The sequence below is a fragment of the Bemisia tabaci genome, chromosome 5 (genome assembly GCF_918797505.1).
Source record: "Bemisia tabaci chromosome 5, PGI_BMITA_v3".
Lineage (NCBI taxonomy): Eukaryota > Metazoa > Arthropoda > Insecta > Hemiptera > Aleyrodidae > Bemisia > Bemisia tabaci.
Window position 1 is genome coordinate 16,671,993 of NC_092797.1, and position 19,654 is coordinate 16,691,646.

The 19,654-nt window shown below is 35.4% G+C and overlaps 1 protein-coding gene across 1 annotated transcript in view; it reads right to left on the reverse strand.

Moving 5' to 3' along the window:
• Positions 1–19,654, reverse strand: part of Cht10 (Chitinase 10) — a 39,967-nt gene that overhangs the window by 4,908 nt on the left and 15,405 nt on the right. The window contains exons 14-37 of the mRNA XM_072300354.1: positions 19,498–19,628; positions 18,576–18,990; positions 17,015–17,194; positions 15,675–15,886; positions 15,222–15,357; positions 14,454–14,596; positions 13,716–13,901; positions 13,296–13,421; positions 12,589–12,724; positions 12,026–12,341; positions 11,188–11,321; positions 10,562–10,773; positions 9,952–10,087; positions 9,535–9,677; positions 8,748–8,933; positions 7,765–7,955; positions 6,875–7,163; positions 6,036–6,105; positions 5,564–5,746; positions 4,699–4,910; positions 4,200–4,335; positions 3,568–3,710; positions 2,527–2,712; positions 1,686–1,811 (exon numbers count right to left, since the gene is read on the reverse strand). Of these exons, the coding sequence (XP_072156455.1) occupies positions 1,686–1,811; positions 2,527–2,712; positions 3,568–3,710; positions 4,200–4,335; positions 4,699–4,910; positions 5,564–5,746; positions 6,036–6,105; positions 6,875–7,163; positions 7,765–7,955; positions 8,748–8,933; positions 9,535–9,677; positions 9,952–10,087; positions 10,562–10,773; positions 11,188–11,321; positions 12,026–12,341; positions 12,589–12,724; positions 13,296–13,421; positions 13,716–13,901; positions 14,454–14,596; positions 15,222–15,357; positions 15,675–15,886; positions 17,015–17,194; positions 18,576–18,990; positions 19,498–19,628 (4,328 nt within the window). The remainder of the gene's footprint in view (positions 1–1,685; positions 1,812–2,526; positions 2,713–3,567; positions 3,711–4,199; positions 4,336–4,698; positions 4,911–5,563; positions 5,747–6,035; positions 6,106–6,874; positions 7,164–7,764; positions 7,956–8,747; positions 8,934–9,534; positions 9,678–9,951; positions 10,088–10,561; positions 10,774–11,187; positions 11,322–12,025; positions 12,342–12,588; positions 12,725–13,295; positions 13,422–13,715; positions 13,902–14,453; positions 14,597–15,221; positions 15,358–15,674; positions 15,887–17,014; positions 17,195–18,575; positions 18,991–19,497; positions 19,629–19,654) is intronic.

Consider the following 19,654-nt stretch of genomic DNA (forward strand, 5'->3'; position numbering starts at 1 on the left):
TTGAGCCTGTCTGTACATAATTTTATCATCCAACTTTTGGGAAGAGAGAAACTGATGATACCTATTCCTTTTCATATTTATTTCCTCCTCTACCTCCGCATCCCACCAGTGCGGTTTTCTGTTATCATTTTTTGGATCAGAAACCCCCAGGGCCTCCGCTGCCGCCGAGTGAACGCAATTCTTGATAAACTCATACCGCTCTTCCGTACTGCCATCGCACGCATCTCCTAACTTTCCATCCAGGCGCTTTGCGTACAGAGCCTTGACACTCGGGTGCTTTAGGCTATCGATGTTGTACTGAACTTGATGTACGCGTTGTCGCTCCGGTTGTTGATTGTCGCCTCGATCGTTCTGCGACACCCGAGCGGGAAAGGCTACATCCGCTCTGAGGAAATAGTGGTCACTACCGCAGGAGAGTCCTCTACATACTCTCACCTGCTGGATCTTCAGGTTTGTTACCTGTTTAACAAGCACGTAGTCAATGATAGATCTTAAGCCGCGGGTAGGTTGGACCCAAGTATATTTGTGAATATCCTTGTGTTGGTAGAACCCGTTCAATACTTTTAATTCCCTCTGCTCGCAAACGTCGATAATGCGGCTTCCGTTGTCGTTCACCGTAACTTCACCGAACGGGCCGACGATTTTACTGTTAACCCGGGATCCCGTTCTTCCATTTAGATCTCCCAACACAAGAACTTCTCTCCCAGGTCCTACCTTCACTACCTCCTCGTCCAGTTCTTCAAAAAACTGATCCTTGAGTGCGATGGTAGCATCATCATTGACCCCGTATACCCCCAAAACAGTGACTCTGTGACCGTGCATAGTTAGGTTCATCTTAATCATGCGAGCGTTGATGGCTTCCCAGTTCTTAATATTTTTTCGAAATTTTTTGCGGATCAGAATTGCGACACCCTGCTGTGCACGCTGATGTTTCGGCACTCCACTGTAGAATAAATCATAGTCCCCAAGGCTCTCTGATCCATGGCCTTTTTTCTTCGTTTCCGTTATTACCGCTACGTCGATCCCGTTGTTCTTTATCTCCGATACCACTTCCGTCAGTTTCTTGGAAATGCCTTGCACATTCCACATGCATTGGTAAGACATTTATTTGAACATAATTAAAAAATGAATTTGAAAAATTTGATAACTAAAACTTTGTATACTTGCATCCAAAATATTAATTTTCTTCCCCCAACTCTGCAGCAGACATTATATCTCTCATTTTTTTAAAGAAATAAGGAAGCTTTCTAATCATTTGATCTTGCCTAATTCATACACCTAAAAAAAAGAATTGTCTCCTCGACTATGACTGCATTGCATTAACACTTGTGCATGAAAAAAAGCGAATCTTAAAATTCATAAGCAGAAAGTTGTAGTGTCATAAAATTTTACCTGACGATTTTAAAATCAAGCTGGTAAAATAGTGTAATGGTTACACCTTAAAAAATAGAAAAAAGTACAGAGGAACTAGCAAACCAAAAATATTTAAATGATCAATGATAAATCATATTATTGTTAGATACAAAGCGTAAAATCCTAATTTATGTTTCAAAAGGTATACTGAACAATTAGCAGAAAGCACCACATTCAAAAAAATGATGTGCTATTATTTCAATAGGATTCCCTTCGATTTTGACGTAAAAAATAATGTAGCTATTAGTGAAACTGAAAAGCAAATGTATTACCTTTCTGCGGATGTCTGAGACATCGTCAAAGCTGACCCACTGATCCTCTAAGTGCATCATAGAACCTGGGATACCTTGGAAATTCTTCTCAACGTTCCATCCTCCATTGTTGGCAAGATTACATATCTGAAATTATAAACATTGATTCATCAATACAAATCTGTACAAGATCAATAATACAGTACATTTGAGTTTGAGTTTGAGGAAATTATTACACATATTTAGCCGTATCCTACTTTTGGTCACTTTCTGAAAGCATCTACTTACTATTGGACTAAATTGAGCAGAAAAGAGCCACAACACATTTCCGGAGAAAAATGAGTTAGAAGCAGTTTTAAGCTTAACTACTCGTAGCTGCACATTTTCTCCTTTTTAAATCTCAAAGTCAAGAGGAGATATGATGTACATAAAGTAGTCAAACAAAATTAGGCTTTGAACACTCCCTTTTCATTTTTAAAAAAAAAAAAAAAAAAAAAAAAAAAAAAAAAAAACTTCAAACCTCCTTTTGTTGGTTCAATCTTGATACAACTTGGTTCTTTTCTACTGAACTCAACCCAATTAAAATTAGAAGTATTTGCTTTAAAATCTCATAATAAATTAGAAGTATTTGATGGTCACAGTATGACAAGACTTGTAAGAAGGCAGAAGAGCGCCAACTCTGCACCTTCACTGCCGAAAAGCAAAACTGAAAACAAAAATCCTTGACATTGCTTGTGAAATTAATTTATAATGAGGAGCTTTTAAATTCCTGACTTATTGAGAGCGGTTGGATATCTCACCTAAATGCTTAAAGTAAAAAATATTAATTCAAATCCTAGGCTTAACATTTACAAAATATTACCTCGTAGTAAGCTAAAAACCCTCCAACTTGCGTGAATTCGCCAGGTTTGCCAGGCCCGACTACTTTGGCACCATAGGTATAGTCTGTCCCATTGACAAGGGTGAAACTTTCCCCATACAATGGCATTCCTAGAATAAGTTTTTCTTTCTGCATTCCATGTGATAACCAATACTTAACACCAAAATCCTGCCAAAAAAAAGGTTTGCTGAATACATGATATGATGAAAACACACATAGTAAACCAAATAACGGAACATATCAAATTGTTTCAAACTTTTTGGTGTGACATTATAAGGCAAGAAAATGTTCCTGTCCATACAAATAGAAATTCTTTTTGTTCATGCCAATCAATAGGTTCCTTTTGATTTTAGTCTTGAAAAATGAATTAATAAGAGAACGTCCGTCCGGTCCGAGAAGTATACCACCTAGATTTTGACCAGAGCACATCCAAAAGTTTCCTTTAGAATGTGAGATCATTATTTTTCCGTTTCCATGAAGGAACCCCAGAGGTTCCAAATTTTTCTTTGAAAAATGGGGCAGAAAGGGCCTTTAGCTGGACGGACACAATCACCCGCTGATTCTCTACAAAGTTGAGGTGATGCGTCAGTCTGAAGCACTGCATGATGGCTGGGAGTCTGAATTTGAGTCCGACTGATGCGCAATACTCTACTCTACTACAACTTGGCAGCACTCATCATTCAACTACGTAATTTTGTTACTTCAGCGAGCGACACTTTTTGCAACTTGTTGGATAATTTTTTTTTTACTTTCAGGGTCCATTTTCAAACAACTCTAAACAGGAATCCAATGGTTTGGCATGTGGAGACTGTTGGCCACTCAGTGATCAAAAAGTAGATAAGACGCTTCAAGGCGTTCATAAGTGAGCCTGAAATTCGTAACTTCATATGGTACCAAAAGAGGGTGGAAATTATGTGCGATTTGCATATCGCATTACTTTAAAGTAATGTTGAAAAACATAAAAACACTTTTTTGTGTGATTAAAATGAAATAGATACATTCGTACCCTTCGAGGTTACTTACGATGTTCAGATGATCATAGGTGTCAGACTTAAGATGATATAGAGGAGCTATATGTCCAGTTCGTCCATCCCAAGGACCATGGTAATCAAAGGCCATTAAAGAAACAAAATCGAGATACTCCGATAAGGCTGGTACATCATATGCTACAAACAGGAACACATTATCACAACTTTTGATACATAATTTGAACAAATAGACTCTCTTACTTATTCCTCCAATTTTTGAAGCAGTTTTGTTCATTTTGGTCCATGATGATAGCAAAAAATATCTGATCTTACACTTTGTAAGAAAGTTTCTAGGCAGGAAATACCGCACCAAGGCCAAGACAGTCCTGAAGAATACTTGAAAATTTTGAAGAGAGCACTAAATATGAAAAATAAATTGTCGTTTTGAAAAATGAATGAAAATTAAATGGTCACTTTGAAAAATGAATGACATTTTTTTGGTAAAGCATGAGGGGAATAATTTTCTCCTGAATAACGCGAAGTTTCTGACATTCTTGGATTTTCTTCACCCTTTCTCAAATCACCTAAGAGGTCAATTTTTTCATAAGGAACTTATTGTTGCTGAAGTCGTGGGTGTACAGTTCTATTACATTATTATAAAATAATATGTGTAGAAAGATATTATACCTTTGTCAATAACTACTTTGCTTGGTGAAACAGCAGCTGAGAGTAAAAGGCCGTAAGGTTTGAACACTGTGCTCAACTCTTGAATAAATGCAGAGAAACCTTCCTTATCAACAGCACGGCCTTTGCTGCAGTCACTCTGGAAATAATGAGACAAAAATAGGTTAAAATGTAAAAAAGATATGTATTTGGTAAAATGTTCAAGTGATTCTGTTCAATAGTTTTCCTGTGAAAAATTGGAAAAGGTTGAAAAGTTTGGAGACATATTGCCTTAGCACCAATGGTGCTTTTGATACTTTGGACAAAAGATGACTGAATTTGATACAATAATAGGTAGAATACAGTTGCAAATGAGAATATATCATCCCAAGTTTCTTATCTTTTTCGATAAATTAATTACAAAAATAAATAAGGTAAAGTTGCAAATGTTAATAGTTCAACAATATTTTTTGTCCTTTTCCATTATTAATTATTCGTGAAAAATAAAGTCTGGCATCCTGACCTGTGGACAAGTTGGGTACGCCCAATCCAAGCTCAACCCATCGAAATTATATTTCACTAAATATCGAAGAGCATGGTGGATGAATTGCTCTCTTGCTGCAGGGCTGCTGACAAGGCGACTGTATTTGTCATCTTTGGAATCATTCCAGCCACCTAATGCCAGTAAGACTTTGACGTTCTTCTCTTTTTGAGCAGTTACTTTGGAGTAGAACTCTGCAATAAAACAAAAAATAATCATGGACATGATCTCGATTTACCTGGTAGAAGTTTTCAAGACCAGTTTCTACCAAATTTGGTCTGATGAAGTCTCAAAACTTTTTCCTCCCATTTTTTAGACAATTCATTGTTCCCAGAAGATAGAACGCAACTAAATTTCAACGTTGCTAAAATCCTATTCACAAATCGTATTATAACTGGAAAAATCTTTCAATATTTCAAAAAAAAATGTCACAGATTATTTAATTGAACATACACAAAAATTGGCAAAATTTTGGACATGAATTCCCTAGGCAGATAGTTGTAAAAGATTGGAATGCTTGAGTCATTTTGGCAACCCTAAAATGGAGTTACATTAATTTGTCTGGAAATCAACAAAATGTGAGCTAACAGTTACCAGCGAGCATTTAATCTGTAAAACTATTCTTAAATTTTCCTTTGGTTGAAAATAATACAAAGATAAAAACAAAAAGAAGTGGTAGGCAAAATTAGAAAATTCTGAATTACGATGTGAAATTTACGTTAAATAATCCGTTAAATATTCTTACGTTAAATGATCAATCTCTCAAAGAGAAGACTATAGATGTGAAGATGGATAAAAAAATTGTGGTTTTATCGCCAGCAAACAGAAAAATGATGACACTACATACCATTATTGATGTCAGCCCACTTATTTTGAGCTCTAATTGTCAGAGTATTCGGGTCCAAGCTTGCAAAACCATAGATAATATGAGAACACAATTCTGGGTCAATATCTTGAGGTAGATATTTTCCAGTTCCTTTGCGGTACCATGCCCAATTTGTGAAGTAACAAATAACTTTGCGCTGGTCATCTGCCAAAGAAAAAAAGGGTCTATTTAATTTAAATAAATAAATAAATAATTTTGCTAATAGGTAAATTATTTGCCAAAAGATAAGAATGCATTCGCAGGAAAATATTAAAATCTGCATGGAGTTTCAAATTGAGTCAAAAATAAAAATATTCAGCTGCTAAAGAGTAAACATTAGAAGATGACCTTGAATAAAATTCATCATTTTCTCCTCTCTTGAAATGTACAGGAGTTGAGGAGAATATTGATTTTTGAAAAATCAGAGCTTTATGAACAGTCTAAAGAAACTTACCAGTTGCGTAATCAGCACTGACATTAGTGGAACAAGTTGTCCGCTCTGCTTTATCACAAATTAGACTTCTCTGAAAAATTTAATAAAGTAAGATTAGGTATGTGATTCATTTTGTTTGAATTATTTGAACCTCTAATTAATTCCATTTCATTCCAACAAACGGTCAGTGGTCTTCAAGATCTACTTAGTGGACTAATTATTGTGAAATATGTGGAATAGACAGTTAATCAATGAATTAAACTTTATTAGTTAAAAACTTGAATTTCATGCACATTATCTTAAAAAACTAATGTTATGAAAAAGTTGAAACCAAATACTTAACAGAAAATTGTCCCGTTTTTAGTTTTTTTTAAAAAAAAATACAGGTATTATCTGGCATTATCAAGATTATGCTCTAAATTTTTAATGAAAGTGTGTGCAAAAGTTTTTAAGAAAAAATGAAAACGCTATTGAGATGTCTGGCAACATAGCGTCTGAGCGTAAATAGTGCTTATGATACTTTTGGCAGAAGCTAACGATACATACTACTGTTAAAAAGTATTGCACTGCTTGTGCTTCACTGTAAAATTTTCAAAGTTTAATCAGTCCTAAGTAGTTCATTGTTTCAAGGTATCAAACAATGTATCTAGGGATATTGCCATGAAAGGGTGAATCCCAAATAAAATTACAGGCTGGAAACCTCTGTAAAGAAGCATAGAAACGATTCAAAACCTCAAAACACTTCAGGCGAGTCCATGGAAACCTTCATAGGGATCCTTTCCGTTTTTCCCTTCTTTTCTTAACGATATAGTAAATCATAAAAAACCTGAAATAATGCCTCAATAACTGTCAAATATTACCTCATTAAAGTAGTATCCTTTTGGACAGGTCGCCTCCCATAATCGTCCAAACTTGCATTCGTAGTATTTACTGCAGTCAGAGAAATGCTTGACAGCTGATGCACATTGAATTTGTGACAGGGCAGTGGTGGGAACAACAGGATTATAGAGGTTTGAGAAGAAATTAGGGTTCATTCGAAGACTTGCAGCTGCTGCATCAAGTTTACAATTTGGCCCGGGGCCTGGATAGTTTCTCAGCACTCGGTTGATGGTGCGTAGTAATGGATACTTTTCACATCCACACAGATTGCTGGAAATAAATTTCAATAGGACTTATGAAGAGAATGAAACGTAGCAATGAGAGGAGATGAATATTAGCCGTATGGTGTGATGTTGGAAAATAGATTCCCGTGATTAAAGAATAGAGATTTACTTACAGAGTTTTATCAATGTTGCTAAAAAATCAAGATCCAAAACAGTCTAATTTTTCCTACTTGACAATGTTTTAAGCATTTCATTAGATAGTATAAAAAAAAGCAGAAAATATATCTGAAAGCTTAAGTATTGGAACAAAGAGTTCAGCATTTAGTACACCTTGTATTTTAGTAACACTTACCTACGGAACTAGTGTAGGTTACCTTTTTAAACGGAATACTACTCAACGGCAATTCTTTAACACTGCCGTGATTTTTTTTTACTGTGCGAAGAAAATTCTGCATAAACTTAAAGAAAGGATGTCAATTTGTCCTCCTTTAAAAAAATAACATAAAGGTGGAGATTTTCAGACACTGCAAACGAGATGTGTGATTGCAGACTTACCCCATCGAAATGACAAAATGACTCTTTTTATTTTCAATAAATATTCTATAGGAAAGAAATGATATTATAATCGATTGGTACATATCAATTACCGGAAATCATCCAGATCCAGTGCCCAAATCATAGCTCCTCCAAGTTTGTTGTGGTAAACAAATTCTGACTTATGTCTGATCATTGCTTGATCATCAAAAGACACCCATTGATCGCCATAAATAGCATATGGACCCATGGCACCATATTCATCTCTTATCACCTTCCATCCGTTTTTAATCCTTTGACAAATCTGTGGAAAAACGTGAGGTTCACAGATAGTTAAATTGAAGCGATGATATTTTGCAAAAAATTTCAAATAAACTTCATATTTTTTTATTTATTTGCTATTTATTTGAGATATTGATCCCTATGGGTCTTGTAAAAAGTATGCATATAGCATGAAATAATTTAAACGTGAAAAAAAAATCATGAAAATACATATGTTGTAATCAACAAATGACTCGGCAATGGGAAAAAGCTTACCGATGATAACATTATATCAAATTCGAGGAACCTGCTGCATGACAATGTAATCGTATTGATGAAACTAAATTAATTCTATTCAGAAGCTCGAGGCATTACCTGTTACAAGATATGAGCATAGAGTTGTGTGTGCATACGCATCATGCATAATGTACGTGTATGTTCATAAAATATGTAACTCTCCATGGGAAAAGGGGTAGTCTGTTTTACAAGGAGGGGGAGGGGTGGCAGGACTATGTTACATATTGCCAGAATGGATGCTCAATTTTTCAAAAATCTATGATGAAAATCATCATCAGATGGCAATTTTACATCTAAAATTCGCCAAAAAGTGCTAACATGAGAGGAAGGGGTAGGATGAGACCTTTCAAAAATTTTTGATGAATGTGAATCCGTGTTAAAGGGTGCGTCATGAGTGGGAGTAAGAAATCCGAAACTCAGATTTACATATTTTAAGCATAAATCCTTTTTAGAAACCATTTTTTGAAAATTCTAGATTCTGTCTGGATGCAAAAAGCAAAGAAGAGCTCATGTTTCACCATTGGAGCTTCGAACTCACCTCATAATAAGACAAGAAACCTCTTGCACGAGTTTCTTCCCCTGCCTCTCCACCTCCATATGTTGGAGAGTTCAGCCCATTTTGTGTTCTGTCCGCTAAACTGAATGACTGCCCGTACATAGGCATTCCGAACACCAACTTTTCTCTAGCTGCTCCTTTTTTCACCCAGTAGTGCAATGTCCAATTCTGTGAAGTGAAATAGAATATACATGAGAGAGCAAAAATAGAAGAATACATAGAGTATTAATAAAAAGTATATATGTGATATGCCATTGTAGGATACCATGTGGGAAAAGCCAGAGGCTACAGCAAAAAACAATAACTGAGCTCATGATCTACGGACACAAATTGTTTTTTTTTGCGACGTACCCTTAAAACTGAATGTTTAAAAATTGACACATCAAAGAGTTAAATGGTTAGAGACAGCCCATTGTCACTGTATTTTAATTAATTTATGTTTGATGCAAATTAATTTATTCTTCTCATAGTGCAATCTGCTAAAGGAATTCTATGAAATAGTTTATTCTGATAATTAATGAAAAAACAGTAAAATGGGAACGTAAACTACAAAGTTTAATTAAAAAAAGAAAAACATTTGTAAGAAATCCAGAAAAAATTCTCATTTTCTGATCACAAGAGCAGTCTGTCCTCTTATATCTCAGTAAGATAAAAAACATAAAATAAATAATATAAAATTAGAACAAAAATGAAGAGACCTAACTCCTGAGTATTTCTAAAAAAAACAATACTTATTTAAAAGCTATTGAAATTTTTTTACAAAACGTACTGCGTTGAAAGTTACATCCTCGTCTTCAGGATGAGCATACATGGGGGCGACATGACCCGTTTGTTTATCCCACTGACCATGGTAATCGTAGGTCATGACGGAGATCCAGTCCAGTTTTTCAGACATCACTGGAACATCATATCCTATTACAAAGAAAACACCAATTTTTATTCAAGATCAAATATTTTATTAATATATTTGTTGGGGAATGGAAAAGAAAGTATGAAATAAAGAAATGATTCTAAGCAATTAAGAGAATATTAGGAAGGGTAAATCAATGAGCAAGGATAAATGATAGGAGCCCCAGCAGCTACTAAGAGAAAGTAGCTAGGGTTAAATCTGTCAAGAGAATTGAGTTTACGAAAGTTATGAAAGAATACAATCACTCAAAAGAATGAACCAAAATAAGAGACAAACCATTATCAATGACAGTTTTGCTGGGAGAGACGGCTGCACTGAGTAGGAATCCCTCAGGTTTGAATTTTGCGCTTAACTCTTGAATTAGTGCTGAAAATCCTTCTTTGTCTGAGGGTGGTCCTTGTTGGCAGTTCACCTAAAATAGAGAATCAATCCAAATGTTGGACGTACTTCCAGAGCAGAAAAAAAGGAGAAAGATTCACATTCTGAACTTAGACTCTTTATCTCTGTTAATGTAATTTTTTAATGTTTTTGTCTTTTTTTTTTGTTAATTTTATAAATGTTTAGATGATATTTTTGAGAATTAAACATGTTGATAATTTCTAATTGGCACACAAACATATTTGTGCCAGATGTATCAAAAACTGATAGCTGATCGTAGCATACAAACCTTAATTTCATAAGATAATTACTTAAACACGCTAACGAATAACTTAAATTCAATTCCATCCTTGACGACTATCAGAAATTATAGATGGGCACTCTTCCATGTTCTCAAGAACAATTATTTTGCAGTCTCCTTTATACCTCTTTTAGTAGATATGTAGCAATGGCATGCATATTCTGGAGAGGAAAATACGTACATAAGGAACTTTTTTCAATCATTTACCTGCCAACATTTCGGATATTCCCAATCTAAATCAAGACCATCGAAGTTGTTAGTTTTGAGGAAATTGAAGACATGCTCCACGAATCTTGTTCGAGCACCGGCATTGTTCACCAGTCGACTGTATTTATCTCCGGCGGAATCATTCCATCCTCCAATAGCAAGTAGCACTTTGACTCCAGCTTTTTTCAGGGCTGTTACTTTTTCGTAAAATTCTGAAATATTGAGGGGAGTTTTAATCATTCTTGCAACAGGAATTTCATTTATCATGCTTCAGTTGTGTACCCATTATGCCCTTAATTTTTTACTTTTAGTGCACATAAACACATGTTCTAAATGAAAGAATTTGTTAATTGAGAAAAATATTCTAAAAAAAATGTAAGATATAAAGATCCCTATTTGTAACACAAGCCAAAGTTGGTAGCCCAACTACCATTGCTGATGGAAGTTTGGAAATTAGTCTCCATTCGGGGTATGCTACCTAGTCAAGGTCAAGGTGCAGAAGTGATACTCTTCATTGCATACAAGCATCCCTCCGTCCTTGTTTGAAGCTAAAATAAAGCATTAAATTTCTTGATGGTAAATTTAAGAATACTAACAATTAAAAAAAGAGTATCAAAAATTCTTACTGTTATCGTAATCAGCCCAGGTGTCATGAGGTTTTATTACTAACTGGTCACTGTCAAGGACGGCGAAACCATAGATGATATGCGTGCACAAATCTGAGTCAATATCACTAGGCAAGTATTTTCCGGGTCCCTGCCTGAAATATAAAAAAGAAAAAGAAAATCAAAGGAGAGAAGAATATGTACACTATAAGGCTTCATTTATTTATTGTATCTGACCCTTTACATGTGATATCAGTTGTTTTTTTTTTAATTTAGAAAATCACAATACCTTCAGTTGTAGAAATAGCACCTACAAGAGTTTGCAAAGATGGGACTCTAATCAGAAACCAGAACCAGTTCGCTTGTATCATTCTCTGTGAAGCAAGGATGGGAAGGCATTTTATATTGATTTCATCAACTTATAATGATGTTCTTACTGAATAAAGAGAGAGGGACTAAATTTTATGGAATAGAATTTTGTTACATGTTAAGACGGAGATCAAACATTCAATTTTAATCTATTTATATCAATTGTATGTTTTCGGCTCAGAAAAGGGTAAAATAAAGAGAGCATTGACAAATTGTTTCAGATGAATACTTCTTGCCTATATTTGCAAAAGTTGTTAAAAAGAATTCTGACTGCTTCATTCTTGCTATCGAAGTGGTTTCGGCAAGAGGTCATCTCAAAGTATGATTTGGCAGAGAGAAAAAGTAGAATGCTGTCGTAGAAAGAGTTAAAACTTGTGGGTGCCAAAGAGATAAAATTTTGATAATGAGATTTTAAGCCTCGATTAACAATAAAATGAAGATTAATAATAAGATGAGATAAGATTTTCTAACTCAGAATGACAATACACACCTGTACCATGCCCAGTTGGTGAAGTAACAAATGACCTTAAATTCACTCTTAAGAGCAGGTGGGTAATAAGATGTGGTAGTTGTTGGTTTCAATGAGGTCGTTATCTCATATGGGGGTCGCGTGGTTGTGGGCTTAGTTGTTGTTGGTCTGTATGGATTTTCATAATCTGGCCTTGTCGGTATCTCATAATCAGGAGGTTTGTACGTAGGTTTAGGTTTCTTGGTGGTAGTTGTGGTGATTGGTTTCAGGGTCGTTGGTCTTGTGGTAGTTGTAGATTCGTAACTTGGTGTTACGTAGTCAACATCCCCACCGGAACCTGCAAAATGAAACAAATGATTAGTGGCTGCTACTCTGAAGGGAACTTACGGCGAAAAATTAAAAGAGAATTGTAAAAAAGATTCGTACACAACATCAAAAGACTTGTTTGTTGGCTATTTTTGGAATGAGATGATAAGTATCATATTAGCAAACTCTATTATGCCTTATTCCTACAAAAAAAGCTTAGTGGTAGAATTTAAACGCAATGATTTTATGAGTTAGATTAAATAACTAATTAAACATACCTGGTGGAGGGGCCAAAACTTTGGCAATAGTTGTGAGGAGAGGGTGACGACCTTCACCGCAACGGTTCTTAAAGTCATCTAAATCCAAAGCCCAAATCATAGCACCACCAAGGTTCATTTCCCTGATGTATTGCGACTGAAATAAATCAACCAATGAATTAATCACTCTAATGATGAAGTAAAAGAAAACGATGATCATTTTGAGTGACAGAATGCTTCAAAAATTCAAATCGCTGAAAAAATAATTGTACATAATAAAAAAATATAAAGTAGCATTTGAATTATTTAAATACATTACTAAAATGATTAAAATGGATGGAGACTGAAAAGAAAATATGGTATTATCTGCAAAAAATATACAAACAGGATGATGTGCTCTGAGTCATGCGACTTCAAGGTGAAAACAAATTTATTAATTAATTCAGTTCTTTATATAACTTAAATTTTGACGAAAACTGGATCTTAAAATAATATTGTTTTTAAAAACAGCATTCCGCTTTTAATTCTCCTTTGTAAATATTATAACAAGGTACAACTGCACTTAGCCATGAACAAGGTATACCTCACTGAAATACCATGAGAATATGTAATTTGGAATAAGGATCAAGTTTTTGACCTATTTAGTTACACTGCCATACTCTACAAAAATGTATTACTGTCAGCATCAATATTGGAGGGTTCCTACTTTGATTAATACAATAACTTACTTTACGTTTAATTTGCGTGGCATCATCAAAGCCTATCCATTGATTTCCTTTGTAGATATAAGGACCAATGCGTCGCTCAGGATCTATCACTTCATTCCACTGGCCTGATTTCAAATGTTGACAAATCTGGAAAAAAAATCAAATTTCATTTTGAAAACTAAAAATGGGCTTTTTGAGAGAAAAGTGTTCTCATGATTTTGGTTTACCATATTGGAAGATAAACGTTAAATTTGTAGTTAATTTTATGTTTAAATTTTCATTTTTCCTTGATTAATTTTTATTTTTATTTCTTGATAATGTTACTAAACAGAAAAAAATGAATGAAGGCTTGTGAGTATAGCTTTCAGTATCATACTCATTAAACTATATAAAAAATAGATACTAGTGAATAGACTAATACTACTATAATACTTGACTCACTTCATAATAGGCCAAGAAACCAGCTGCACGTGTCTGTTCACCAGCTTCACCCGGTCCAGTTGCTGGGGCATTGAGACCATGTTTGTTTGGATCGGCCAAAGTGAATGATTGACCATAGAATGGCATACCCATCACAATCTTCCTGCGTGGCATTCCTTGCTTGATCCAGTAATTGATGGAGTAATCCTGAGGAATCAAAGCAAACAAATGTAGTTTGGATACACTTGTTTATTTTGTTCCAGATCTTTGATTCTTAAAAAATTCAAATCCACAAATGCCTCAGATTTAAAAGATATGCGAAAAGTCCTTGAATTTGCTTAATATTATGTTTCATCCTCTTCTTTGATGTTATACCTAATTACATCTTGCTAAATTGACCTTTGTCCTTACCAGTATTTTACAACAGTTGTCAAAGCTGCTCTCTGGTACAATTGCCAGCGGAACTTTCATACATACATACATACATACATATAAGTCGCTTTACAGCACTCCCTCGCGCTCTATGACTCCTAACCTCCACTGCTCTCTTTCAAACCACAAATCTTGGGGGTTGAGCACCTTAACATATCCGCTTCAATCCTTTCCCTCCAACCTTTCATTGGGCGCCCTCTCTGCGTCTTCTCCCAGGAGGAATCCAGTCGAGGACCTTTCAACTTGTTTAAAATTTTTGTTATATTGAAAGGATTTGGCAAAATAGTTGAAACTCTCATAATTCAAGGTTTTTCACAAAAAACTTACAGTGTTAAAGTCAGCGTAATCATCCTCAGGGTGATAATAGAAGGGAGAATTGTGGCCGGTTTTTTTGTCCCATTGGCCATGGTAATCATAAGACATGACAGCTAACCAATCCAAGTTTTCAGCAAGAGCTCGTACATCGTAACCTGGCGAGAAAAATTGGCAAATACATACAGTAATGAATATTTGATCTACATTATAGTATTAAATTTAAATTACACTCATTCATTAAACATGCTTCGAATTTTTAAGATTGGTAAATATTAAAAATGAAGATTTAGGTATGACCTTTCATGTGCAAGCTATTGAGAAAATAAAAAAAAACCCTAATTTTTGAACAGGATGGACGAACGAAATGACGGAACATTTAAAATTGAAGGATGAATGATTTTGATTGAGTTGGAGAATTGTGCAGCGAAACATTTCGGACATAAATGTTCCCAAAGACAAGGAAAGTACATGAAATTAATCAGTTGTAAACTTTGGAAATCACGGAAAAAAAAAGAATTGCTGATTCAGCAATTCAATTGCTAAAAATGGTGAGTGCAATGTTTCAACGCAGATTTTACAACAAAAAAATGCTACTTTAACCACCCCCATGGTTAAATTAGTTTACAATATGGTTAAAGTAGCATTTTTTTGTTGTAAAATTTGCGTTGAAACATTGCACTGACTTTTTTTAGTAATTGAATTGCTAAATCAGCAATTCTTTTTTTTTCCGTGATTGATCGATTTCACAATAAAGAAGCTTTATCAACAATTTGAGCATACCTTCATCGATAACTTTCTTGCTTGGCGAAACGGCAGCTGAGAGAAGAAGACCTTTAGGAGCAAAAGCTTGCCTCAATTCACGAACAAACGCAGCAAAGTTTTCTTTATCCGAACTTGGCCCTTTGTTGCAATCCACCTTTTTCCGAACAAAAGAGATAAATACCAACGTTAAAAATAAAAGATAAAAGTCAAAATAGAGATTAAAGACCATGACTTTTGAATATAAATTTGAATCAAACAGAAATGCTGTCAGAATTGTCTGACTGCGACTGATTGTGAGTAAATTTGAGGATTAATCATTTGACCTTCATATGCAAAATATCATTCAAAGTTCTAAATTGGAAAATTGAGAATTTTGTGAAATATAGTAAGTCAAATTCAGCTGAAAGCAACGTCTTAAGGCTGACCTTTGAAGCAAAGAAAATAATATCAAATGGAGTGATAAATTCATACCTGCCAACATTTTGGATACTCCCAGTCTAGATCCAATCCATCGAAGTTATGCTTCAAAATGAAGTCTACAACATGAGAAATGAATCTCCTTCTTGCACTTGGATTATTCACAAGCCTACTGTACTTGTCACCAGCTGAATCATTCCATCCTCCGATGGCGATTGTTACTTTGGTTCCGTGCTTTTTAGCTTTTGTCACACGTTCATAGAATTCTATAATAAAAAAGCAAAAATGAATTCAGGAGATCTTTGGCGGGGATTCTAATGATGGAAACAAGCTGAATATTATATCAATTTTAGAAGTTTCTTCAGAAATTTTGAATCAATAACATGGATTAATTGTTGATGAGGTGAATCTATAGAGCAATCATCCAGATATAGAATACATTTTGCTAAAATAGTGGTCTCAGTTTGCATTTTTGGCAAAAATCGGATCAACTACGTCTTAAGACACACTTCAACTGATTCCAAAGAATCCATTTACGAACCCATTGACTGAAAGCGACGAGTGGGACTCGTCCGCGCTGCGCCGGCCCGGATCTGAAGCGACGAGTCCCACTCGTCCTGAGACTTAGCAACATTATTTGCGTTGTTTTGGGTGTCTCCCGATAGAGAGCACCACTTGGCAACATTATTTGCGTTGTTTTGGGTGTCTCCCGATTGGAGCGCCACATATTTCCCTGATCTGGTCCATTATTTTCCTGATTATATGGTAATTTTCAAGTTTAGAAAATAACCCTCATTTTTATTTTTGCTTGGAATTTTCTAGTTTTTCTTTGAGGTTACGCTTTCTACTTTATTTGTTTTGCACTGGTTGCAGTTTTATTTTTTGCACTCTATCTTATAATATAAGTAATCTGCGTTTCCTCTTTGGTTTGCAAACCCTTTTCTCTTGTCGCGTGCTGTTTTTTGTCAAAAATACATGATTTTCCCTAATTTTCCACTTTTTTTCCAATTTTTCTTCACACATTTCAACAACACAGATGTATAAAAATGGAACTCATATTCATCAACCAGGCAATTATGGTCTCTTCATAGTCTTGTAATAAGTAACCAAATAAATTTTTTTGAGTTAGTGGCTCTACAAGCCCCAAAAATCTGATTTTATAGGGTAAAGGTGAAATTAGCAAATCAGGGCTAAAATTAAATACTCATTCTAGGCGCAGAAACCCAAAATTAATTAATCAGTCAATGGGTTAAACCTTGAAATAAAGCTGAAAGTATAAAAGTTCACTCAATCTGAAAGTCAAGGCTATAAAATACACGATTTCTATCCTAAAAAACTGATGCCAGGAAGTAAATATTTAGGCAAGATACACTGAGATATTATAGCATACTTACGATTTTCTTCATCAGCCCAGGAATCATGAGGTTTAATGATGTAGTTTTCACCATCCAAAACAGCGAACCCGTAAACAATATGTGTGCAAAGTTTGTAATTGATGTCCTCTGGAAGATATTTCCCGTAACCTTGTCGGTACCAGGCCCAATTGGTGAAGTAACAGACCACTTTGAAGTAACCTGAAGTTGAGAAAGAAGAATCGAGTGAAACAAGAGATGCACATAAACAATGCATTCATCAGTTAAGATTGATCTAGCGTGCTTGCCGGGAAGCTTCGATAGCCAATGGGTCACTAAACCATGAACGAATTTTGACTTGCGAACATAGTTTTCTGAAGGAAAACGACGTGTATAACACGATGCAAACATTAAAAATGCAAACAAGTAACTCAATTACCCAGAAATGCGCAGTTCAAATCGCTCAACTTATACGCAAATTTAAAACGCCCCGGTTTCGCGCTGCACTGAATGATGTCATCCGGCACCAATCAGAGGTAGGCACATGTTTCCCTGACGTCCGTCAAATGTTCATCTGCTCTTCGTATATGAGAACAATACTAAAGTCGAAATTATATCTTTTGAATTCAAGACTAGAATCTCATTCATATGTTAGCTGTAATAAACAATCGACAACTCCACATTGAAATACGTTTTATTTGAACAAACATCAGAGGAAAATGAGAAGAAGATTGCAATATGACGACTACCTCAGTACATCAACCAAGTCAGTTTCCCGCCATTCGAGTGCGTTTGAAATGTCTTGCAGTTTTTAGATTTTTCAAAAGCGGTTTTCTCCGTGATGTTGGCTCCATGAAAATGCGGAAAAATCACCACGTTATCTCCTCACATAGTACTTTCAGAATATTCAATAAAATAAACAAGGTTTAGTGACCCATTGGTGAGATAATAATTTATTATAGGGGGACATATTTAAATAAAAACCCTGGTGGTCTAATGAAATTGATGTCCAAGAGGAGGTGGCTGGTTTTTTGGTTGAGTGATTGATAAGGGAGGGAAAGTGCCATCACAAATGCTCATGGATGTTTTTAAACATAAGTCAAAAGTCATCAGAGTGGAATATTTTGATTGCGTTGTCTTGTATGAAATACGGAATAGGGTGATGCTAGAATTTTTGAGTCATGCTTGAGGCGATTCATTCCCCTTCCCCAAACTGTTAATGCCAAGTTTTATCAGAAAAAAAAATTGTAAAAAAAACACTATTAATCAAAATAGCATGGTAATGGGCACTATACAAGATAGAGTTTACAGAGAACGCTATTCACATCACAGGGAGTTTGAGAATCAACTTCTAGGCAAGACATTTATATACATAGACTTTTCACTTATACGATGGAACACAAATCGTTCAAGAAGTATCATTCATAATTTTGCCAAGGCACTAATGTATTGATAATTAATGCTTACATCCTCTTTCAAGTTGATTTCTAAGCTTGCCGTTGGGTGAATAATTTCCTACATAAAATTTTAAGGAGAAAGCTTGTAAAAAAGTGCTTTAGTTTGTACGATGTCTGGTGCCCTTTGCTAAAAATATGAATCATACCTGACAGAGCTGGGGCTAGATCTGGGGCTTCTGTCCAAGCAGGAGTAGCTGGCCTCCAAACCCAGGATGTGGTTTGTTCTGGCTTCCATTGCCACTCCGTGGTGGTAGATGGTTTGGTAGTTGTAACAGCTGTGGGCGGGGGTTTCCATCCCTCGGTTGTAGTTTCTGGCTTCCACTCCCAGGGTGGCTTTGTTGTCGATGGAGGTTTCCATCCCTCGGTTGTAGTTTCTGGCTTCCACTCCCAGGGTGGCTTTGTTGTCGATGGAGGTTTGGAGGTTGTCCCTTCAGTCCATGTCCATTGAGTGGTTGATGGGGTTGTGGGATAGCTGGTGGTAGGATAATAAGTGCTGGAGATAATTTCGTTTCCACCCGTTGCGCACACATTGAGATATGGCCAGTCGCAGTTTTTCGTTCTCTGTTATAACATTCATGAATTAGTCAATGATTTTACAGGCTCTCATACTAAAAGAGATAACGATGTGTAATGTAATGCAATACAAATTTATTGAAAACATAAAATGCATGGAATCAACTTAAGAGAGGTGTGAATGGAAAATTACTGCTCTTTTCTCATATTTCAGTCTGGTCAATCATTTAAAAGTGACCCATTCGATTTTCCTATGAAGTTATATCAACATCTAGAATATGCATTTTTCCAGCCAGAGGTGAGTGATCTCAAAAGTATTTTTTGTTCAGCTGACTCCAGGGATATTTGCCTTCACTCAACGCAGAGACCAAAATCGGTAACAACCAATCTGAGAGAGAGAGAGCTGGTCCATTTTTTATCTTTCTCCATTTGAACATAATTTAAAGCTTTCATTTATAACATAATTAAAACTTGAAATGGAGGATTTTTTAGGTGGGAGTTCAAAAAGTAAACGGATAATTTCTAGGATTAGTAAAACCTAGGTGCAGCACTTACATAATTCCAATGCAAGCCTGCTGGGCAACTTTGTTCTTGGTACTGACCCCACAGACACACAAGGTATTTGTTACAATCGGTGGGATGTGGAGCAAAATTTTCAGTGCATGCACCATAGCGGCCAAGGTAATCTAAAATAAAAATACAGAAACATCAA